General features: G+C 51.0%; 8 protein-coding genes across 8 annotated transcripts; 3 read left to right on the top strand and 5 right to left on the bottom strand.

Annotated features, from left to right (window-relative positions):
- Positions 1 to 21: 21 nt before the first annotated feature.
- Positions 22 to 748, bottom strand: BDV59DRAFT_63271 (uncharacterized protein). The gene is made up of 2 exons (XM_073696801.1): positions 551 to 748; positions 22 to 499 (listed from the first exon to the last, which is right to left on the bottom strand). Exons 1-2 carry the CDS (start codon positions 630 to 632, stop codon positions 225 to 227), a joined length of 357 nt encoding a protein of 118 aa, XP_073546520.1. The 5' UTR covers positions 633 to 748; the 3' UTR covers positions 22 to 224.
- Positions 749 to 1,588: 840 nt separating this feature from the next.
- lysB (homoisocitrate dehydrogenase lysB) lies at positions 1,589 to 2,999 on the top strand. Its single transcript, XM_073696802.1, has 4 exons — positions 1,589 to 1,637; positions 1,691 to 1,731; positions 1,818 to 1,987; positions 2,047 to 2,999. The coding sequence occupies exons 1-4, from the start codon at positions 1,610 to 1,612 to the stop codon at positions 2,888 to 2,890; spliced, it is 1,083 nt and encodes a 360-aa protein (XP_073546521.1). The 5' UTR covers positions 1,589 to 1,609; the 3' UTR covers positions 2,891 to 2,999.
- Positions 2,993 to 4,162, bottom strand: BDV59DRAFT_63277 (DUF1769 domain-containing protein). The gene is made up of 2 exons (XM_073696803.1): positions 3,407 to 4,162; positions 2,993 to 3,354 (listed from the first exon to the last, which is right to left on the bottom strand). The coding sequence occupies exons 1-2, from the start codon at positions 4,086 to 4,088 to the stop codon at positions 3,077 to 3,079; spliced, it is 960 nt and encodes a 319-aa protein (XP_073546522.1). The 5' UTR covers positions 4,089 to 4,162; the 3' UTR covers positions 2,993 to 3,076.
- A 49-nt stretch (positions 4,163 to 4,211) lies between these two features.
- Positions 4,212 to 6,877, bottom strand: BDV59DRAFT_181689 (uncharacterized protein). Its single transcript, XM_073690277.1, has one exon. It carries the CDS (start codon positions 6,657 to 6,659, stop codon positions 4,353 to 4,355), a length of 2,307 nt encoding a protein of 768 aa, XP_073546523.1. The 5' UTR covers positions 6,660 to 6,877; the 3' UTR covers positions 4,212 to 4,352.
- A 2,506-nt stretch (positions 6,878 to 9,383) lies between these two features.
- BDV59DRAFT_63289 (arabinan endo-1,5-alpha-L-arabinosidase) lies at positions 9,384 to 10,796 on the bottom strand. The gene is made up of 4 exons (XM_073696804.1): positions 10,458 to 10,796; positions 9,914 to 10,396; positions 9,765 to 9,850; positions 9,384 to 9,690 (listed from the first exon to the last, which is right to left on the bottom strand). The coding sequence occupies exons 1-4, from the start codon at positions 10,707 to 10,709 to the stop codon at positions 9,555 to 9,557; spliced, it is 957 nt and encodes a 318-aa protein (XP_073546524.1). The 5' UTR covers positions 10,710 to 10,796; the 3' UTR covers positions 9,384 to 9,554.
- Positions 10,797 to 16,592: 5,796 nt separating this feature from the next.
- Positions 16,593 to 18,177, top strand: BDV59DRAFT_63328 (F-box protein). Its single transcript, XM_073696805.1, has 2 exons — positions 16,593 to 17,952; positions 18,008 to 18,177. Exons 1-2 carry the CDS (start codon positions 16,698 to 16,700, stop codon positions 18,127 to 18,129), a joined length of 1,377 nt encoding a protein of 458 aa, XP_073546525.1. The 5' UTR covers positions 16,593 to 16,697; the 3' UTR covers positions 18,130 to 18,177.
- A 628-nt stretch (positions 18,178 to 18,805) lies between these two features.
- Positions 18,806 to 19,278, bottom strand: BDV59DRAFT_203354 (DUF1748 domain-containing protein; the record flags this gene model as incomplete). Its single annotated transcript, XM_073694251.1, has 3 exons — positions 18,806 to 18,941; positions 19,065 to 19,107; positions 19,170 to 19,278. The coding sequence occupies 3 exons, from the start codon at positions 19,276 to 19,278 to the stop codon at positions 18,806 to 18,808; spliced, it is 288 nt and encodes a 95-aa protein (XP_073546526.1).
- A 943-nt stretch (positions 19,279 to 20,221) lies between these two features.
- On the top strand, positions 20,222 to 22,624 carry BDV59DRAFT_63361 (pyruvate kinase CDC19). Its single transcript, XM_073696806.1, has 8 exons — positions 20,222 to 20,703; positions 20,761 to 20,805; positions 20,863 to 20,909; positions 20,960 to 21,040; positions 21,096 to 21,217; positions 21,276 to 22,109; positions 22,172 to 22,253; positions 22,305 to 22,624. Exons 1-8 carry the CDS (start codon positions 20,580 to 20,582, stop codon positions 22,548 to 22,550), a joined length of 1,581 nt encoding a protein of 526 aa, XP_073546527.1. The 5' UTR covers positions 20,222 to 20,579; the 3' UTR covers positions 22,551 to 22,624.
- The last annotated feature ends 498 nt before the right edge of the window (positions 22,625 to 23,122 follow it).

A 23,122-nucleotide genomic window follows, 5' to 3' on the forward strand; every position in this document is an offset into this window, starting at 1 on the left:
TCCAGACTGTTTAATGAGGGGAAGATGAGCTAGACTCGGTTTTTCACTCCAGCATATGTCCTTCGCTGATGGCTTCTGAGACTCACCAAAATATATTTGGCTGCACAGAACCACCGTGTGGCTGACATTATCTATCTCTCCAATCTTCTGCTACCATACAGTCGCCTGCAGTAGTCGAAACACGCAGTAGAAAGAGACGCTTGCTTCCAGGGAATACCCACGCCCTAGTTACTCGGTCCGGTTTCCTGCTCGTCGTCTCCCATCCATGGCCAGAGATGGTGCAATCCAACATTACCACCCTCCTCCTCATTCTCCCCCGGGAATGGCCAATGATGGAGTCTAGTGCGGTTATTCTCATCATCCTGGTCATCGTCCCCGAGCCATGGAAGGTGCCGTCTTATTCCCGGTCCGCCATGGTCTTCTTCTTCTTCCTCGTCATCGCCCCACGGAAAATGTCTTTCTTCCAATCCAAGCGACTGACCTCCTGCATTCATGGATTCTGTAGATTTATCAGCGCACAGAACATTCGTATAGAAGTCAAAATACTTACGGGAGCCTCCTCTCGACGGAGCCGCTTGAGACACCGAGCTCAGCCCGACGATGAGAAATGAAAGAATAGCAGTGGAGCGCATAGTGCACAAGAGGCAGTCGCTTTAGTTCTGGGATGAATGATTTGGGGGCGTGCAGCGTACGCGAAGATCTGATCGTGGAGGGAAAGAAAGCTTAGGTTCATCAGACGTAACCGGGCATTTATACCTTTTTTTGTCACTGTAGATCTTCTTTGGATATTCTGAGTGCAACATTCATCTCGGGGTTTCAACAGCCCGGCCCGTCGGTTGGGACAGGAAGCGTCCCCAGCCGGTCATACAGAAAGATGCTTGGAGTTTGCTAAGTCCTTAAGACGGACAGTGGTACATGCTCGGGTGTACAGCATGGAGATTAAACATCTGCAGCTCTAACGCATCACCTCCAATGATGAAACAGATGGCTTGGAAATACCCGTCGGGAAGCACAAGGACGCCTGCATAAAAATCCGATAGATTGATTTAATAGTTGGAATGAATGATAGCTAATATGTGAATTACTTCAGTCCTCACTTGCAGTGCCAGAATAGATAAGCCAGCTGCTCTCAATAGAGTGAGTGTACTTATATCTCTCCTGTCTTTTATGCTACTCAGTCGCTTTCGTGGTATTTTCTAATCATGTCATAGTACAAACCATATAATTGTACTACCGGTATCCGAATAGTACCAGCTTCCTTACGTCGTCCTAGATGAGTCCACCACATCCATCTCTGGTACAAACCTCGCATGGTTACGCCCACCATGTTTTGACTAGACTCATGGCTAGTCGCATTCGTGTCTTGCGGACTTTGATATATGCTACATGCGGATTAGCAACCGAGCCAGTAGATTAATGGGACAAGAATAACAATCCTCTTGTTCTAGAAGATTGCGATGGTGCGGATACTAAGATCGACACAGATGGATAAGGAAAACGCCGGAACCCGCCGGAGCAACGTTGATCCGAAGTGCTGGATTTCGTTTGCTCCGATTGTCGGGCGACCTTTTTCTCCAGCCCAGTTCTCCCCAGGTCGAAATCATTCGCAATGGCTGCTGCTCGGACGCTTCGCATAGGTCAATTGGCTTCCTCTCCGGCTCAATTCTACTACGGCTGACATTATACCCAGGTCTCATCCCCGGTGATGGTATTGGACGGGAAGTCATTCCGGTATGGAGAACTTCCAACCCCAGATTTCCTCCACACGATGCTTGAATAAGGCCAATGCTGATACACTATGGATTTCGCTTCATTAGGCCGGTCGCCGTGTGCTGGAATCTCTTCCCTCCTCTCTCAACCTGAAGTTCAGCTTCGTTGACCTGGATGCCGGTTTTGATACCTTCAAGCGCACCGGTACCGCTCTCCCCGACAAGACCGTCGAGATCCTGAAGAAGGAGTGCGATGGTGCTCTTTTCGGAGCTGTCAGGTAATACCCTAGAAGTATAGAACCTTTGACGACTTTTTCTAATCCGCTTCTCCCTTCAGCTCTCCCAGCACCAAGGTCGCCGGCTACTCCTCCCCCATTGTCGCTCTCCGCAAGAAGCTCGACCTGTACGCCAACGTCCGTCCCGTCAAGACCACCCTTGGCGAGAGCAAGGGTAACCCCATCGATCTGGTCATCGTCCGTGAGAACACCGAGGATCTCTATGTGAAGGAGGAACAGACCAAGGATACCCCCAACGGCAAGGTGGCCGAGGCCATCAAGCGCATCTCCGAGTCCGCTTCTTCCCGCATCTCCACCATTGCTGGTGAGATCGCTCTTCGCCGTCAGAAGATCCGCGATGTCGCGCCCACCCCTGCCCTCCGCGCCAACCCCATGGTGACCATTACCCACAAGTCCAACGTCCTTTCGCAGACCGACGGTCTCTTCCGTGAGACCGCCCGCAAGGCCCTCTCCGCCGACCGCTTCTCCTCCGTTGAGGTGGAGGAGCAGATCGTGGACTCCATGGTGTACAAACTCTTCCGTCAACCTGAGTACTACGACGTGATCGTGGCTCCTAACCTTTACGGTGACATCCTGTCCGACGGTGCTGCCGCTCTGGTCGGTTCCTTGGGCCTCGTGCCCAGCGCCAACGTGGGTGACGGCTTTGCCATCGGTGAGCCCTGCCACGGTAGCGCCCCCGATATCGAGGGCAAGGGAATTGCCAATCCCATTGCCACCCTGCGTAGTGTCGCCTTGATGCTGGAGTTCCTTGGCGAGGAGTCCGCGGCCGCCAAGATCTATACTGCTGTCGATGCCAACCTCGACGAGGGCAAGTACCTCTCCCCTGACATGGGCGGAAAGGCTACTACCCAGCAGATTGTTGACGACGTGCTGAAGAGAATGTAAGTGAAGTATTTGTTGCATGAAAAGCGGAATGTGTGTGGTCTTCCTCGCAAACTCTGTAAACCCTATATAGAGCGCTCTTGTATATCTGAAAACAAATCACCATGACCAACCATGCATGTCTCTGTCGTGACTATGCTACACTATAGATACATATTATCATCTATTCCAAAACATTATAGGCGTTGATTACTCGACATCGTCTATCGATGGCTCCGGCTCCCATTCAAACCGCCCCAGTTTCCCCTGATTCTGCTGATGGACCTCTTTGTTCTTCTGCTTGGCCTGTTCGGTCCATTCACGATGATCTGGCTCATCGTCCGTCCCCTGCAGGACGAGCATGAACAGCACCACGAGATAGACTTCATCCGTCTCTTTGTTCTTGAGCACATACCTGAGATAATGATGCTCGTCATCGGCATAGTGCAGCGCGTTGATATTGAACCCGGGAAGACGTAGAGAGAAATCTGTCCTCATCAGCATGCCATTTCCCCCAAGATCCATGGACATCTAACGAACCATTAAATCCCAAGTACGGGTTTCCAAAATCCACCCAATACGTCCTGCCCTCCTCGAATACAAAGGCGTCTCGATTCGCCTCTGCCTGGAAGAATTTACGCCGCTGGTCTGTACTCTCCCCAACGCCGAGGTCCTCCCGGATCTCTACCCCGTCACCATCACCTCCCTCCTCCACAACAGTCCCATGCAGCGTCGGCACCTCGTGGTCCCGCTTGATCTTTTCTCCAATACGGAACTGGTTCCACGTTGCCAATGCTGGACTGAAAAGATAAGGACGATCAGCATAGGCATCCCCGTCCAGAGTTGGGTCAATGGTCCATTGGACCAGACGCAGTGCGGCGTTAAAGCCTGGAGGAAGACGGTCCCGGATGGGTCGGTCGAAGTCATTGCCAAATACTAGGTCCTTTCCGTTGACGTTATGCTTGAAGACAATCGCGAAGGAGATAGAATACTGGTCCGATTGATGGAGAGGATGCGAAAAGTACGAACTTGTCTTCGGAGAGCCATCTGGATATCCAGTGTAGTCCTGAATACGCACGCAGAGACTCACAATGGCATGCTCGTTCTCGAATCGAATCGACTGGTCCTCGTTCACCGGTACGAGCTGATGAGTGTCGGGGTTGTAGTGCGTGCCTGCGGTGACCTTAAGGCGGTACTTGGGCTCATTGGACTGTTGGGACATTCCGATGGTTCTGCAGATAAGGCGATGACAGATGAGCTTGTGAAAAAGTATTTAATGAAGGCGAAGGGAGCTTCTGAATGCGTGGGCAGATGCGGAATCGATCCTAACGATATGATCTCATTCCCGCAGTCGACGTCATCGCCAGAAATTCTGGTTCGATCCAAACAACCTTATTTCTACATCGTCACCATTTTAATGTACAAAACAAGACCCCAATAACACTATTATACAACACAAAAGGAAACTAGTTTCAAATGGACGCCATTATAGATCAGCCGGATCGGACGGTGGTATCTCTCCAGGCTCTTCAGCATCTTCGTCAGCGAGCAGGTCGTCCGTTAGAATGCCAATTCCACTATCCAGTCGCCGGCGATGTTTGCCGCGACCTACCTCCACGTCGACAAACCGCGTCGTACTGACGGGAGTAATGGGCTCACTTCCAATGTTGAGATCGTCGGATCGCAGCTCATCCGACTTCATTTGCCAATTCGCGGCCCGCACTTTCGCTCTGCGGCGCTCTGCATTGACAGTTTGCTTCATGTAGGCAAACGATCGCGCCTGATCTGCGGCCCATCGGTCTAATAGGCTGTCCCGTGTCTTGGTTTCAAAGTGCAACTGCTCTTCAAGGCCAGCGTTACTCAAACGAAGCCTCTCAGCCTCCGATTTGGCAGCTTCAAGCGATGTGGTCAGCTCGGAGACACGGACGTTCATCGACCCTATCTCCTGTTGATGTTGCAGCTGTTCTGTCGCCTGCCTCTCCAGTCCTTCAAGGGCCCGTTGGCGTTCCTTCTCCAGCAATTCAACCTTTGCAGTCAAGTCGCACACAGAAATACGATTATTCTCGACAGTCTTCTCCAAGTCATGAATCCGTGCTTGCCGCTCAGCAGCACTCGATTCAGCTGCCCGGCGAGCCTTTTCCTCTCCTTCGATTCGATTTTTCAGCAGGGACACCTGCTCGCCGTGGCTCTCCTCCAGTTCGGTAACAAGTTTCTCCAAGCTCGTAACTTCAGCGCGGTATGTACTGAGTGCTGCATTTAATCTGTCAATCCCAACAGCCTGTTCCCTGCTTTCGTTTTCCAGCTCTTGCATCCGCATTCTTGTATGAAGCATGTCACGCGCTGACGACGAAATTGTCTCTTCAAGGACCTGGACTTTCTGCGCTGCGGCTTCATATCGCGACAGCGCAGCATTGAAGTGTCCTCGCAAGGTCTTTTCGCGGCCGACAGCTGCCTCGTGAAGCTTTTGCTCATCGCCTAGGCTCTTAACAAGTAGCTCGACTCGAGAAACCAGGGCACTGAGCGTGCTATTTCCGTCATGTAAACTCGCATGGGGCGTCTCACCGGGCACTGCACGCTCCAGCTGGAGACGGGCCCAGCGAAAACGATCGCGCATTTGAACCATAATTTCATCCACGTTGCTTCCAGGAAATCCAAAGTCCGAGAGCTCCTCTTTGACGGAATTCAGGGCACTAGTTGCATCTGAAGCGCGAGTGAGGATCTCTGTCAGAGCCGGCAGGGAGCGATCAAGGAAGTCAGGCGGAGGAGAGGACTGCCGGAGATGGCTCTCAATGGGTGTCCCCACGAAAGCAGAGAGACGATTCCGAAATGCATTGAACAGCTGCTTCTTCTCAATCTTCGCCGTCTCTAAGTCTGCTGATAGGGCAAGTTCATCTGCATCCGAGCCGCAGCCATGGAAGAATGCCTGGGTAGGGGCATTGACATTTGAAAAGCCATGACTCGAAAGTGTGATGTCATCTGGAACGGAAGGCGGATGTTCACTCAGACCACGCATATCAGGGGAGTTGGAAATAAGCATTGTACTTCCATCAAACGCACTGTCGTTTATAATGATAGTATCAGCCTCTGTGCTCGCCACATCGGACTGATTGTGAGCGCTCTGGACGGAGGAGAATGATAGCTCATCTCTTAGCTTGCTGTTCTCTTCTTCCAGATTCTCGATACGTGCCTGAGGAGGCATGCAGGTCATTTCCTCACTATACGCGGGGCTTTCGGGAAGGCGATTATGCTTCGCCAGCTCAAGTTCATGTCGCAAAGCATCTCTCTCGCGGAGGAGGGATTGGAGTGTCTTTTCATATTGGACAGTCTCACGCTTCTCGCGCTCAAGCTGGTTAATCTCGTCGCTGAGCCCCACTCTTCGGATGCGCCGTCGCGTGCGTGAGTCCAGAATCTGCCGTAACGGCGTGAACTGCACCACTCGCTCAGGCGAGGGCAGCCTTGCAGGCCATAGTGGATCCAGGGAAACACGAGACCGCGGAAGAGGGGTGGAGCGACGTCGTCGCAGCCGGTTACTTGGGGTCTGGGGCATCCCATCTGCATCGTTCGGCTCTTCAAACGACGTACGCAACAGCGCAGGTGTCAGGCCCGTAGAGTAGTCTGGGCCATTTTGCAACTGCGGCCCAGGATCAGAAAATCGGACCTTTTTCCTCGGCTGCCGTGGAGTTTTGCAGGATGAAGTAGCGGACAGTCGAGTCATTCTGCTTGCCGCGGGTGAAAGAGGTTCTTGATTTGAGACGGAGCTGGTCCGTCTTTTCCTTGTTTGCCTTGTCTCCATGGTGTGCTGACACTATAGGTTTGTTGCGCAGGTAGAAATGAAAATCACTGGTAGTATACTGTATCACGGTGGACAGTTCAATGTCTGGAAAGCGTCATAGTGGAAGAATGCTGTCGATCTATGGAACGGATAAGATATAATTTATCGATAACTGCCCCGAGATAAACAGAGTACTGGATTTGGATGGGATATCAAAACATGACTGAGACCTTCACGCGTGAGAGGATCCATTCCGATTACCCAATCGGGAAAATGTAAACAAGCCGCATCAGGTGACCTGCTTCTGCCTGTCTTCTGCCTACCGCCACCTCTCCACGGAGCGACTCTAAAAAAATTGGTAAAGAGCATTTATTTGGGATTATTAATTGTGGTTACTTGCTTAGCCCAGAATAAATTGAATTGGTAGTGACATCCTTGAAGTCATTCGATAATCGACATACGTATCGGATGGACTCCGCATGAGGCTGGGAGCTCTTGAAAGTACGCCTACGATTATCTTGGTACTTTAACTTCTTCCACTTGACTAAAAGTGTAGACCCAGATACCGACACTGACATAAAGGTGTGCATAGTAATCTCTTTTGTACAGGGCAAACTCCGTAGATAGATCTGTATTAGCAAGACGTCGAAATGTCGGTCATGGCACTATTCTACTATGGGGCTAGCTTCTCTGTATACCTCTTCTATACAGCATTGATGCGCCATTTACTTGTTTTATAACTACAATAAGCACTGCGGGGCTCTTGTTTCTGGATGTGCAGTATATGAATTACCTAGTAGTCACATTAGGTGGATAATATATATTGCTTCTAAGGCCCCGAATACCTGACGATACATGCGGAGCGAAATTTCTCTAAAATTTCCTAAATAAGCATGTCTTTCTAGTCTTCTTTTTTGTTCTTTTTCTCTGTGCGCAATTATAGTTGTTTGGTAATTCGAGACGCAGGAGGCCCATAACAGTTCAACCGTTCTGCGGGGCGATATGCCAAAGCGGTGTTCCAGAAGTCTCAGGGTGTGTTGACAAGATCACGATATGAAACCAAGATCCGAGAAATGCATTCAAGTCCCGAATTCTGCTTATGCACCAGACATATGGAACAAGACCTCCAGTATGAAGTAACATATGCACTATCACATCACTAAGCTAGAGCGGGACACCCCTTGCTTGGAGATCTACGAACCCAGTGGATTCGAAACGCGCTGATAGTTGCAAGGATATTGACTACCCACCCCTGCTCAGAGGCAGGTTATAGGAACTCTAATAAATTAGCAAGTTCGGTATTTCTCTGCCGAAAAGAGAGTATTTGTAGATCATTGGAGACTTTAATTTATGGGTTGCTTTGACACTATATTTTTTCTCTCACCCAATTGGACATATTATCGAGGAATATTACGACATCTGCGACTCACGATGTAAACAGGCGAAGTATCAATTGAGATGCATGCATAACAAACACCGAAAGGAACCCCCGCTTAATGTTCCACTTGCACATAACTGGCAACTGGAAGACCCTACGCGAAATATTTGGTCCGATTCATTTGTCATTGACTTTGCAACAAAAATTTGTCGTCCGACTGTGTCAGACTGGAATGCGTGCAGGTGATTGGCCTGCAATCTGTTTGCGGTACTTTTTATACTCATTGGCGGAACCAACCCAAAACACTGCAGAGTGTAAAAGGCTGGAACATAGCGTATCGTCTGATATTAAAACATGCGTAGGCTTTTCGACTATGGTATGTTTTGGCAAAATTGTCAATCAGTTTGTGGGTTTGTCGAAGTAACTATGGTTCAGGTGGTTCGCGATATGTATCAACCTCCACGAAGACTCCACCGAAACTAGTAAGAAAACATAAAGTAGCTTTATTACGGACTGCCTAGGCTCCAGATAAGTGTGATACTGCCCCAATTTTCCAAAGACAGAAGTGCAAAGCTTGAGCGTCTCATATCAGAGACAGGCATTGTACCTGCATTCCAACGGACCCCTTGCTTTTCCCCGGTTCAACCAACCAGCATCTGCATAAAAACTCTCCGGAATGCTAATGATATTCAGGAACAACAATATCAAGACCAATAGGATCCAGATCATCGGCAGACGATGCCACGCAGATGGTGGCCCCGAGCCGAAGGGAGCACCAATCTGAGCAGTTCGAGCTTACGCGGACAGTTTCCTTGCGCAGACGGCTACCTGTCGATCATAGATTGCGTGCATTTAGCCCAACAACTTTATTACGACATAATGTCTCAGGAGACGATGCCTGAGCGGCCGTCATTAGATGTCCCCTGTTCTGAAGCTGGTGGAGACATGGGGAGAAGGCGGTTATGGAAGAGATCTGAAACCAAAAAAAAGCCGCACCGAAGAAGCTGCATGTTGATAATATGCTTATGACAAACGGATAATTCAACTAAGCCGCGTGGCGAAGGTATGCGCCTATCGGTCGGCTTCTTTCTAACCCTGGGCTGCTAGCTATTGTCTGAAATGGCGATACCTTTGATTCGGGAGATATTATGCAATGCTAGATGAAGGTAACACAACACTTGGTTGTATGTACTCTAGCGAATAAAGTACTTGGAGTTGCGGCATATCCAGGGGATTCAGTAGCTAGCGCGGTTGTGTATATCGAGTCCTGCTCTGCTCAAAACCACGACCACCATTTGTAGAAATTTTAGCTGGATTTACATTATACTGCTCAGAGAAGTCGAAATATAGTAGTCTATTATATATCTCGATGCGATAAAAAACTAAATAATGCGTAGATGATAACCATATCTATAGCGAAGGCAACCGACACAATGGTCTCTCTAAGCGAACGAATTAAAACAAATAAGGTATATATAGTGCCAGATAAAACGGAACATAGTGGGTATAAACTATCTGCACTTCAAATGCTCCGCAACCTATACAGTAGGCCAGCCGTCGACCCAGTTGAGGCGGTTCCAGCCAAATTGGTAGTCGGTCTTCGCCAGGCCCTTGGTCTTATCGGCATAGTGGTAGTAAAGGACCAGACCCTGCGACTTATCTTGAGCGATGCCCCTAAAAAGAATAGCGCGTTAGAAATCGTGGCTTGCCCTAATGAACCCAATCGTCGGGCCTCGGAAAGCACTTACTGTCCGCCCGGGCCGTAAACATTCCCGTGGCTAGCCAACAATGTGGTACCTCCGCCATTGAGGCATGAGCGACCCGCCTTGTCAACCTGGAGGGGAAATGATTAGCATGCATGTTTCAACCAGGATGTGCATTCCAGCAGTGGACTCACAAAGTTGCCCTTGCCACCCTCGGAGCGGCAGACATTGATGCGATACTCCTCACCCTGCGCCGGCTTCGACACGTCATAGTTGCCGCCGAGCCCAGATGAGAACGTCAGGTAGTAGTAGTTGCCATGCTTGAACTCGAAAGCAGCCTCGACGCGGTGGTTCAGAGAGCCGTTGAAGGCGATTTGGTGGGGAGCCGTGTTGCTAATCTTGAGGGGGTTCGCCAAGGGGACCTGGAAAAGATCTTGCCAGTACGAGCCGAAATTGAGCGTTGGGGTGCCGTCAATGCGGATCCAGTTGGCATCAATGGTGTTGTAGTTGGGGTTGTTGCTGGTGTCGAGGCCAATGGAGCCGTGGTCAGTCCAGGAGCCTGCCTCCATGGTGTCGGAGCTGGCGACACCAATCACGGAATTCTTCTTGCCCAGCACGGACACTGAATAGTACAAGTAGTACTTCTTGGTGTTCTCCTGATAGTGCACATCAGGGGCCTGCGGTCGACGTATTAGTGATCAAAACGATGCAGTCGGAGCCGGCTAGTTAGGTACATACCCAAAGGTTGTCGCTTCCGGGGTGGTCGATCTTCGAACCGCCAGGAAGGACAAAGCCCTCATCCTTCCACGGGCCAACAATCGAAGGAGCCGAAGCGAGATGGATACCACCGCCGGTAGCAAAGCGGAAGAATCTGCCGTCAGACTTTCTTTGGTAGAGACCAGGATCATGAGTCCAACAATCACCGGTGCAAGGACCGGGATTGGCGAAGGCATTCACCAAGGATATGAACAAGAAGAGCAGCGTATACATGATTAAGGAATATTAGGAGTGTATTAGAGAGGTATAGGAGGGAGGGAAAAAAAATTAAGATAATTAGGAATGCCGACTTCTGTTCGGATTGTCTGTCAAAAGAATGGCGATGCAGCGAGGCAGGACGATTTATAAAGAATCGGCTGGCCAGGACTCGGCGACGAAGAACGCGACACACTACCAAGGAGCATAGCCGTAACGCAGCAGATGGACTCCTACCTCCAGGACAGGTCACACGCTAGACGTTACAGCAGATGGAGTTCCGGCAAAAAAAAAATTCAAGTGGACATTGGCGAAGAAAGGGCAGCGGCCAATGAAGGTAGGGCAACGCTCCCAACGCAGGGGCAGTGGAAAGGAAAGGCAAACAAAGGCGCAAGGAACATTCATTGTCAGCGGGAGAATTTCGGGGCAGAAGGACTCGGATCACTATGAAAGCATAGTCCACGGGAGTAAGGGATATCCCTATCATAGGTCCATCATGACGTGTCAATGCATGGCGTGCTTAAAGATACGGAAGACGCTATTAATTTCTTCGACTACTTCTGGAGCCAAGGTCCCTCTATCATGGGGATGAGGGAGACATGGCCTGTATGGGGATGAATTATTTACCCCATCTTTCGTTCCGATCTAAACAAGCCCTGTGGCTTGACTAGTAGATGTTGATCATCTCCATATGAAGGCCCCGCTGCTGACCGAGCTTTGGGTGTGAGCGGACCACACGACAGCGTCAGCGTCTGGGCAAATCCCCGGTCAATGTGATTATATTAATTCTTTAGTCTTGGTTCCATGCGCCGATGGTCCGCGGGACTCGCAGAGCCTAAATTCTGATATGTAAGATTCGGTGGGGGAATCGTAGGTTTTCCTCGCTTTGGACTGGTGAGTCTCAGCCTCCTTGCAGCTTGCAGAGAACTATTTCGCTGGAGAAAAAGCATAAGCACATCAATAATCAGCGTGGTGATCGACTGTTGTAAGGCAGAAGCTATGAAAGGGTGATGATCCTGCACATTCCAGGTCTCCTGAAGAAGTCGGAGATCGAGCATCTCCTGAAACCTAGTAGTATGATTCTCTAGCTCGGTCGATGATAGTATCTGAATATCTCCGCAATGGCGTGCTGCGAAACCACCATGCATAGGCTACCGTGTTATTAATTTACTTCGAGGCGGGTCATCAGCTCATCCTCCGACTGATATTCTCGCATCGAAAGGCTAGGAAAAAGTAATACTACTAATATTTACAAAAACTATTAATAAACAAAAGCGACAAGACAGGATCGCTCCGATTGCGAAGCTAAAATATCCGACGATCCTTAGCTGGATGACCGCCTAGAATTTAGTCCGCAGCCTGGCAAACCCCACAACGGATTATCCTGCCGACGCTGTTCCTGATAAGGCATTAGGGCTTTTTTTCGGGGGCAAATCAGAAGACCAGGATGTTCGTCTCGGTCCAACTTATTAACACATGATGTGATGGTGACTGTTGGGTTGACTTACTCTCGGTGAGCAACGTCGTGGCTCCAATGAGATGTTGTTGTGATTTATGCAACTAAATCACGGCCTTGCTTGTCCAGCGGTCTGGAGTTGAGATACAATCAGGCATCCCGCGATGCGGAGTATAAACACACGCCCCGACACAAACAACTGGCTGTCGAAGATCAGAACACGGGATACAAGGGCCTTTCGATCGACCCTTGAGGATATCCCAGTAGGGCGCTCCTGTCATCCTAGGTATCCTTGCAGCCATCCCCAGGTTCCCTATGTAGGTAGATCCGACCCTCCTTTCTCCCTCTGCCCAATCCAGGAGTCGAGAACTGTACATCAGAGGGATGACCCAACCATGAGGATGTAAACACGAGGAATGATCTCTCCCTGCCTCATGAGATCGATGCATCCGTGAATTGGAATACTAGCTCGGTCGGACTCGACAGTCACGCTTTTGACTGGACAGATACCCCTCGCTAATCATGACTCGTACTATTGGGTTGGATGCATGGCGAAGTGTGACAACAAAAGCAAACTCCCCGGAGGTAACAAAGCACGTGTTGGCGTATATTTCGGTTACCATCGATCGGGACCTTGTATGACCTTGGCTTAATTCTAATGTAACCTGAAGCCAGCCGTCGTAGTATTTCTTGGAGATGCCATATATAGGACGTCAACTCCAGCGGGATGGCTTAGCCTCGCTCGGGTGGCTTCTCGTATTGTATCAATACATTCTCGCTTATGCCAGCCTAGTAATTGCCTAGAGGGGCTATGTATGGCTGTTGGGGCTGTGTGCAGCGGTGTTAAGCACTACGAGATGGCCCAGATCTGAGATCATCATCGGATAGGGAATTTTTGCTCAGCCGATAGTTGAGGTGCCACTCTCATTGAAGCACGTCATTCTTGGCTAATGACTTCATTCAAATGCAAGACTGCATCTCCTCAAGGTTGAGCCTCGCGCCTACTCCGCTGCTCATCCAGCCATTTGCACTAAAATGACCTCAGATGAGGGGTAACGGGCGAGCAAGTCAGGTAAACGCGATTCCATCCCGCTGTGGCTGTTGGTGTGTGCCAAGTCAACTCAGGTTGTATGGCCAAAGATCACAGTGGACATCAAGTCGAGACCGAGATGCACAGACTAGCCTATTTCTTGATATTACCCCGGCTTGTTTGTCGCGGCTGATACCAGGATGCGATCACTAGTGCCGTTGTCCCGGCCAGGATTTAGACTTATATCACGAGAGAGAAAATCTCGGCACTTGCGCTAGAGACCCTGAAGCCACCACCAAATTTGTTGAACCAGTCAGGATGTGGCATGGTGACAGTGTAGACTCTGGAGATGACTTTTTGGGTGCGTCGATATTAAAGCATGACCCCGACTCGAGAAAGTTGCAGTGGCGAGGGGCCATCGTCCCGCGCTCTCTAGTGTCTTCTCCGCAGCTCGAATCTACCCTCCGTCGCGACGGTCCCAAGGCTTTTAGTTTACTCTCTAACGATGCATGACAGTATGGGATGACTGTGGGAATCCCCATGGGGTAATATGGGGAGTCCTTCGGCCGATGGTTGTTCCCATGGCTCGGTCAAAGTATCTAGTATTGTGAAAGTGCGGTCAGATGAGAGGAGGCGGACCGAGCACATTCACATGAAGTCATATAAGAGGTCTTGCTGGAAGGCACTAGGTACATCACTAATAAGAATGGTTTTATTACCCCACGTTAGGTCAAATGAGGTTAGGCATGGGGAGACAGTGAGCGGGCATCTTGCTTGCTTCGACATACGATAATTGCTGCCTGACCAACAACTATCGGTCGCGTCCGACAAAGCGGGAGTATAGACTTGGCAGTTTGTTTACTCCGTACGTCCGCAAGGGAAAAGAGGAACGTAGAGAATACCTAGGTCTCTCCATGGGTTGATGCGGGTGCTACCGGAGATAGGAGTTTACTATGGAGTCCTATCATACATCGCGACGGATCTCAAGGTGCACCCTATCGTAATATACTTAGCTATAAGGACGGACAGTCAACTAGAAAGTGCGAACTCCCTAGAAACACATCAAGTTGTCAAGAAGAGCGCATATAACCGTGTCAAACATTCGCTCTTCAAATCGTTTTTGCACCAAAACACAGTGAACCCCTTCCATGCCAGGAAAGACAGCTATGAACAATGTCCTCGTACCTAACTCCAACAAACATTGAAATAAACCATTTAAGAAATCAAGATGCTGTGTTAAAGCTTATTATCTGCTTGCTCCCGGTCCCGCCCTATGGCGTTTTCAGGGCGATAAGGACTTCCCGAGTGATAGCTCGGTCAATGTCAATTCCAGTGGGAATAGGATATTGTCATGGATATTGGGATCAGGTCTTGTCACCTTGAAGAGGCCGCGAGGTACAAGGTGACAATAACTAAGAAAGGCAAAGATTATTAGCAGTGCAGGCTGGCCGTCATTATCCACTACTAAGAAGGCAGATATCAGAGCTTTCCCACTACGGTTTCATCCAGTTTTCGTGAAACTCAAGAAACCAACACGCGAGTCCATCTATGTGTAGTCTGTCTCGACGACTCATTCCTAACAGTGTCCAACGCCCGAGCACTGAGAGAATAGAGGTGGAATTGCTTGACAGCGTGCATGGCATATCGAGTGTTGGAATATGTGCCGTGTAGTACAAACCCAGTTGTTATAAGGTCTTGCTGCTTAAGCCAAGCATTTATCAAGGACGAAAAATGTCATAGAAGAACTTTCCTCAAATGTTGTATCATCAACGCTGAAGTGTCCATTTGCATTCTTCTTGCGTTTCGCGGTGATATCCCGTTTCCGCTTTAAGGTGAAAAGCCTTATCAGTCTGCCATGGTTCGAATTCTACCTCCTTCTATCGCCAAGAATGTAGTCCTCGTAGCTCGTTCGTGGTCGGGGAGATGACTCTAGACCTAGAGGCTTCTAGGGAAGTCGGAAGATCCATAGTCTTCTGGAGGGTGAAACTGTAGTTGGAGATGGACGCAGGGATTTTCTTCGCAGTGGCATTTCCAGTGCCTTGCCTGACGGCATATTTTCTCGGTTGTCGATACCTTGCAAGATGCGTGTTCCATGCGCGGCGTTTTTGACCGGCTCGTTCGTCGATCCATATCTCGAGTATGTCGTTAACAGAACATTGAATGGGGCCATAGTACCGCCAATGGCAACAATACAAGGAATGCTCCGAAGTTGTATCAGTTAAAATCTCCAGAATTAGTTGTAGACATCAATTACGAAAAGATCCTAAAGCATGTGCGCACCGATGAACTGAGACGATTTCGAGTCTGGCCAGCTCCATCAGAATGGCAGGCCTTCCCTTGACTGCCGCTTAAGAGATGCTTCTCATATGGAAGACTCAACGACCAAACTCCTTACCGGCCTGGAAATGCTGCTCGTAGAGCTGAAGGATTTCATTCGCTGTGGCGACGAAGACGACGAAGGAACTTTGAACGACGATACAAAGGAACTTTATATGAAGATTCTGTGGAGAAAAGTGGGAGTAGGTCCGCGATCATCAATATCTATCAGAGACTTGTCAGATCTGTAGCTATCACAAAACTCCCATACGGTATAATATTCTTATCGCCTATAATCTATTGCGCACTCTTCACCCATGACATCCAAGAAAGTAACAACGGAGACAAATATCAGAGATTATGGAAGATGGATACAGCAGGTGCACTTACTAACATCCTTGTCACTACCCTATGGGTAGTGTCGGTATAATAAGCACTGGCCATTCCATGAGTGGCCAAGCATTGGCCATACACGCAAGGTTGGAATACGGGCTAAGAGAGATCAGGGGACGCTGATAGCATGGAGACTAAGAAGGATGTACATGTACTGGACCATTTCATCGTGAGACTCCAGAAAGTGCAGAAAGGGCAAAGGAGGAGAGATTATCATATAATAGAATTGTGGGAAAGAGATAAGAAAGAATAAACAGTATGTATGGAGGAGGCACTATATAATTCCAATACAGTAGGACACATCACTCCGCTTCTGACGCTCAAAACACCATGATGTCAAGCCTCCTGAAAGACAAAAATGTGGGCTTTTTGATTTTGACCCTAAAGTCTGTAGAAATGCCAATTTGCGAATTTACCAAGACCCGACAAATCCGACGTGTTGGACAAGTTCATGGACACATAGTGGGTAATATCCTAGGATAGTAACATTTATTCAAGACCGGAAACTGGCAAAATGATATAGCACAGCTGTTGAAAGTATTTAAGTCTGGATAGCATGCACTTGGAATTCCATAACAGAATTTCTATATATGTTGGTAGAATATGGATGTTGTAGCAGTCAGTACAGTCAGTGATGTCATCAGCAACCCCAGACGCCAATGTCGATCGATGCACCAACCACCACCTCTACCATTGCATCGTTTCTCCCCTCTTCTTTTCCTTCCACCGCCTGTGATTGCACATCGGCCCCCTCCTGGTGAGGACACCTACTCTTCCCGTTCTCTCTATCCCCTACCGTCGGAGACCCCCGATGGCTGTGACGTCTATGGATTTGGAGGCGAGAAGCTTCAGTCTGAAGACGCCTCCGTCCCCGACGGCGGAAGAGCTACGTCTCGACGATCGGTCGGAACCAGGAGCAGACGCCGAGGGCTCGTCAAACTCGCATTCCGTTCTCGCGCGACTCCCCATTGAACTCCTCCACGATATCCTGTCCTATCTCTCGGCGGAAGATCTCGCCCGGGTGTCCGCCACCTGTCGTGCCCTCGCCCAACATGCCGTCAACGAGTTGCTCTGGCAAAACTTGATTAATGCACACCTCCCCGAACCCATCCACGATCCGGGCCCCTTCGACTCCTTCCGCCGTCTCTATATCGCCCACCATCCGTGCTGGTTCATCCCACAGAAGAAGATCTGGTTCTCCGACACCGAACACACGGGCAACTTGATTCTCGCCCGGTATGACAACCGACGGGGCGTCATCGAAGCCTACCGCGTCATCGCCGAGCGACGATCGCACCGCCTTGAATTCTGGGAGTACAACCCGGAGGTCATCATCCAGTCCTTCCACCCCAAAGTCAGCCTGTGGCTGGACGACCCGGTCCTCCTGTTGAAGCCTCCCTACAGTGGACGCCGGTTCCTCAAGGGGGATCGAATGTCCATGCCCCTCGATACTCAGCACATCTTCAACTCCCTCTCACTCTGCTCCACGGAGGTCCCTCCGGATCTGGACCCCAGCGAGCAATGGCCCCCGCCCATCATCCCCAGCAAGCATGTTGTGCGTCGCGACATGGTCGACCATCCGTTGGAGACCCCCACGCGGCTGGAAACAATGTCCGAGCATGCGTTCCGCATTCTACGATGGGCTCATTTCCGCCTAGGGCCGATCTTTAACGCCGGTCGCAACGATCCCCTGTTGACTTATGCCACTCTGGATCCGAGCTTGTATACCCCTACCAGGGAGAAGCCGTACCAGGGCATCTGGGTCGGGGACTATTCCGCCCACGGGTGCGAGTTCTTGCTGTTCTTGCAACGCGACCCGCCAGAGGGGGCCGTCGATTCGACGGCGTCGGACGAGCACGGTCGCAGCGATGATGAACTCATCCAAAGGGGGAGTCTCGAGGCTATCAAGCTCACTGGCGACCCGAACGTTCCTCGAGGCCAGATATCCTTCGTGTCCGACAATATCGGCCCCGCGGGACTCATTCGAGTCGCCGAGGAACCCCTCTTCCAGGGAGCGCGGATTGTCCGCAGCAGAGGCCATGTCGCTGGCCTTGGTTTCCGAGATGGTAGGTCCTGGAAGCGTTGTATCGACACCTCGACCCTACTAACCGTGCACGACAGATACCTTCATTCCGTCTCAGCTCATTCTGGTCTCGCCGGACTGCGTCGCTCACTACTGGGACCCGATGGGTCACATTTCGTATTTCCGACGCCTTGATATCGACAAACTCCTGCGAACATGAACCCCACGAACCGACCACGCAGCTACATAATTTCCCCCGTTACGAGTTACGAGTTATGCCTACGCCCCGCTTGCGCAAGGAATCCAGGCGGTTTTCTATTCCATCCAGAGCGAGTGCACTAATAGGTGGATGCATCCACTGGCGCTTGATTTCCGGCGAACATGATCTTGAGCTAGATGTGTATACGAGCTAGGAAACACGCGTATACTGAAGTGAACCCGCCTGAGACAAGGTCGGATATCGACGATCCACGACCGGGCCGACAAGCGTGTAGAGAAGCCCATGCGCAGTGAGCCACAGGTAGAGAGGACACTACGAGATGCGATACCCGATGCGATTTTCGCGGCAACTATGTACACCGGAACGGAAGACAAGGGACACGGATCTCAATGTAAGGAATAAACCGACGGTGAATCAAGCTATACACAGCCAAACGCGAGACAATCCGAACGCCAGATCTGCGGTTTTGACAGCAGACACGGAAGGGGGGTGTAATCGTTAATCATGAACCAGTGGTAGCTGGTTCTCAACAGGATGCGGAGAAGGATATGTTCAAGGCTAACTGACTCCCAGCTGGAACGGCACAAGACATGAGGCAGAGTCCTGAGTTGGATAGGAAGCACAAGGTAGAAGGAGGAAGAAGCGTGGGAAGACTCGTAAGGAGCAGGCAGCGGAATCACCGCTTGCGCTCAAAGTAGCTGGAGGAGCCGAGGACAGCGACGGACTGGTCCATCACCCATTCGCCCACGCCGAGATAACTATCGATCCACTTCTTGAAGTCCTTGTTATCGGTGATCTTGTCGGAGTTGAGACTGGGGCTGTAAGGACCCCACGCGAACCCCCGATCGACGGATGGGGGCGCAGGGTGAACTGGTTAGCCGGGCGTCCGGTGGTATAAAGTAGGTGGGCACGAAGGCAGGGGGAGGGGCATGTACGTGAGACCGGTGGAGCGTTTGACGCCTGCCAAAAAGGCGGAGACTGCGCGAGACATTAGCTCTGGGGCCTGACAGGGCTGAAGCGAAGGAAGAGAGGAAACCTACTGAGCACCGCATCAAAGGCGTAGTGACCGAGACGACCGAGCTGTGCAGGAAGCCAGCCGTTAGTTGGAATCCAGGTTGATCGGCGAGCTATGGGGAGCAAGCATACCATGATGATCTCACGAGTATTTAGGGGACTGCCGGGGAAGAGAGATGGGTTGTCCGCACAGGAGGCTAGAGGATGGAAAGAAAAAGCAATTTGGCAGGATACTGACGAGGAAATTCGAGTAATCGCGTGAGGCGAGAGATATTCAGGAGAAGAAGCAATTGGAGATGTTCAGCACACGAGGAGAAGCCGGACGCAGTGTCACCTCACGTGCCGCCTTCACATGACGCGGGGGGCGGTGACGGAAAAAGATGTGGCTGGGGCGGGAGTGGCTGGGCATGGACCAAAGGAGATAGAAAGTCCGGTGGACTCCGGTGTTCCCTTTTCGGACATGGATTGTTCCGTGATGTTCTCGGCCTGCCCCGTTCAGAGCTCACCTGGTTCCATCGGGAAGCCGTTTTCCTTCATCAGGCTGGTGTGGAATTCCCGATGAAAACGTTTAGGGTATGCAACTGTTTGGATAAGTGCTGTGGAGTGGGTTGGGTGGACTATTGGATATCGACACCTCCGCATGCACCAAGGACAGCGGAAGCCATCAGTACACGGAGGACACACCCAGCCAGCTGGACAGATCGACGGTGTACTCCGTAGGTCGGTCGATATATGCAGTACACCGATCTCTCGCCTCATCCGTTGATGCGCCAATGCTGGCGATTGGCATCCCCATCGCACTAGAGACGTGGGTGGAGCTTCAAGCGTCCGGTGTACTCTGATATTCACGGTACAATTGATCCCCCAGGGGGCGGAACGCAACCAGAACACGTTGGCTTCCTCTCAGCATCGTGCCGAATGGAATGATTATTATTGGGTTTTATTTATTTAGTAGGGTTGTTGTTCCCAACCAAAAGGGAGCGTTGACCGGTTGCGCCAGAAGGAGAGATCCAAGGGTCCAGCTTTGCTTTCTTTTTTGATTTTTTAATTTTTTTCCGCCTTCCCTCCGTACGTCCCTCTTGAGGGTGATAAAGATTTTGCTAATCAGTTGAGAAACTCGTACCTAATCGTAAATAGAAAAGAAGAAAATTTTCAGTGCGCGGGGGAACCGGAGATAGCAAGTAATACAGTCACTAATAGCGTGGCCTGGCGGGCTCTCTCACCCAACCAGATTCCCTCCTGCCCCTCTCCTTCTCTCTCTCTTTTCTCTCCGTCTCTTCCTCCTCTTCTCTTCTCCTCTTCCTCTCCCTCTCCCCTCACCGGTGTTCTTCTCTGGCCATCTCCATCTTGTAATATATTTTTTTTTACTCCCTCTTCATCCGTCCTCTTCTCTTCCTCACTTCACTTCACCCAATTCCTCCATACTACCATCCAAAATGGCCGCCAGTACCTCTCTTGACCATCTGAGTAACCGTATGAAGCTGGAGTGGCACTCCAAGCTCAACACGGAGATGGTTCCGGCGAAGAACTTTCGCCGTACCTCCATCATTGGCACTATCGGTAAGTTCTTCTGCCTCCCATCAATGGAGGCCATCGCTAACCTTTGTTTTTTCGTAGGCCCCAAGACCAACTCGGTGGAGAAGATCAACGCTCTCCGGAGATGTACAGTGACCGTCCGAACCACATCATCGTGAAGTCCCACTGACAACCATCCCTCAGGTGGTCTGAACGTCGTCCGTATGAACTTCTCCCACGGTTCCTACGAGGTTAGTCTCCTGGCATTCGATAACATGGATCACGCCTGACCCCCTCATAGTACCATCAATCCGTGATCGATCATGCTCGCGAGGCCGCCAGCGTCCAGACTGGACGTCCCCTGGCAATCGCTCTGGACACCGTAAGTAGCGAACCTAGCTTCTGGTTCAGGCCAGCTCCGCCTGACCCCGTTGTAGAAAGGACCCGAGATCCGTACCGGAAACACTCCCGGCGACAAGGACATTCCCATCAGCGAGGGCCACGAGCTCAACATCACCACCGACGAGAAGTACGCCACTTGCAGCGATGACAAGAACATGTGAGTCTCACTCCGTCCAGGCCCAACTCGACGCAGGGTCGGCTGACTCTTTCGCCAGGTACCTCGACTACCAGAACATCACCAAGGTCATTGCGCCCGGCAAGCTGATCTATGTCGACGATGGTATCCTTTCCTTCCAGGTCCTGGAAGTCGTAGACGATAAGACCCTCCGCGTCAAATGCCTGAACAACGGCAACATCTCCTCCCGGAAGGGAGTCAACCTGCCCGGCACCGATGTCGACCTTCCCGCGCTGTCCGAGAAGGACATCTCCGATCTCAAGTTCGGTGTCAAGAACAATGTTGACATGATCTTTGCCTCCTTCATCCGCCGTGGTAGCGACATCCGCCACATCCGTGAGGTCCTCGGTGAGGAAGGAAAGGAGATCCAGATCATCGCCAAGATCGAGAACCAGCAGGGTGTGAACAACTTCGATGAGATTCTCGAGGAGACCGACGGTGTCATGGTCGCCCGTGGTGACCTCGGTATCGAAATCCCCGCCCCCAAGGTCTTCATCGCCCAGAAGATGATGATCGCCAAGTGTAACATTAAGGGTAAGCCTGTCATCTGTGCCACCCAGATGCTGGAGTCCATGACATACAACCCTCGTCCCACTCGTGCCGAGGTGTCTGATGTCGCCAATGCTGTGCTGGACGGTGCCGACTGTGTTATGTTGTCTGGTGAGACCGCCAAGGGTTCTTACCCCACCGAGGCCGTCAAGATGATGCACGAGACCTGTCTGCTCGCCGAGGTTGCCATCCCTCACTTCCAGGTGTTCGACGAGCTGCGTAACCTTGCTCCTCGTCCCACCGCCACCGTTGAGTCCATCGCCATGGCCGCCGTCAGCGCCAGTCTGGAACTTAACGCGGGTGCCATCGTGGTCCTGACCACCAGGTAAGTTGTAACACGGCTAGATTCACCGCGATTGTCCAACCCCGCTGACATGGTCTTTCTAGCGGAAACACCGCCCGTCTCATCTCCAAGTACCGCCCCGTCTGCCCTGTTCTCATGGTGTCTCGTAACCCCAGAGCCACTCGGGTAAGTGGAGCCAATCCACCTTCAGCTGTCATCCACTGACGTTCATTTCAGTACTCTCACCTGTACCGCGGCGTCTGGCCTTTCCTCTTCCCCGAGTCGAAGCCCGACTTCAACGTCAAGATCTGGCAGGAGGACGTCGACCGTCGCCTCAAGTGGGGTATCAACCACGGTCTCAAGCTCGGCATCATCAACAAGGGTGACCCTATTGTTTGCGTGCAGGGCTGGCGTGGCGGCATGGGCCACACCAACACCGTCCGTGTGGTCCCCGCTGAGGAGAACCTTGGTCTGGCTGAGTAAACGGGTCGATTTTTTGCACGGGGGCGTCGAATGATCACAGACTCCTCGGTGGATAACGTGGTAACGACAGCGATTGGATGATAGCGTTTGTTTTCATGACGGTGTGCCTCTAGACGTCGTAGGCAGGTCTCTCACGGTCCAAGCATGCTCACATGACACGGCCAACAGAGCTCTGGCACATCTCCAAGGGACCGTTGGACAACATGTAAGTCGTCGATCGGAGGGCTCCGGGACCAAACAGAAAACGAAATCGTGGTGTCGGACGGACGGACCCAGTCGTCCGGGAGCATACTTGTGCATGGGACGCGTTCAGTCTCTGGCAGTGTGAGGAGACAACGTCGGTTGACCCATCAGGACATAACTTGCGTTTTGCTTTTGGCGTTGATTTGGCCAGTCGCATTTGTTTTGCTGTAATTTGTGTGCGATCAAAAGCTAGATTAATGATCATGTTCATAATGAGCCTGTTGAATGAATCAGTGGACATAGTATGGTACGTTTGATGAGCTGCATGTAGAGTTGTAAGCCAAGTCAGACGTAGAATTTGCGAGCAATGCCAGCCGACAGCGGTTCTT

Source organism: Aspergillus ambiguus (assembly GCF_047715705.1).
Source record: "Aspergillus ambiguus strain CBS 117.58 unplaced genomic scaffold BDV59scaffold_23, whole genome shotgun sequence".
Classification (NCBI taxonomy): domain Eukaryota; kingdom Fungi; phylum Ascomycota; class Eurotiomycetes; order Eurotiales; family Aspergillaceae; genus Aspergillus; species Aspergillus ambiguus.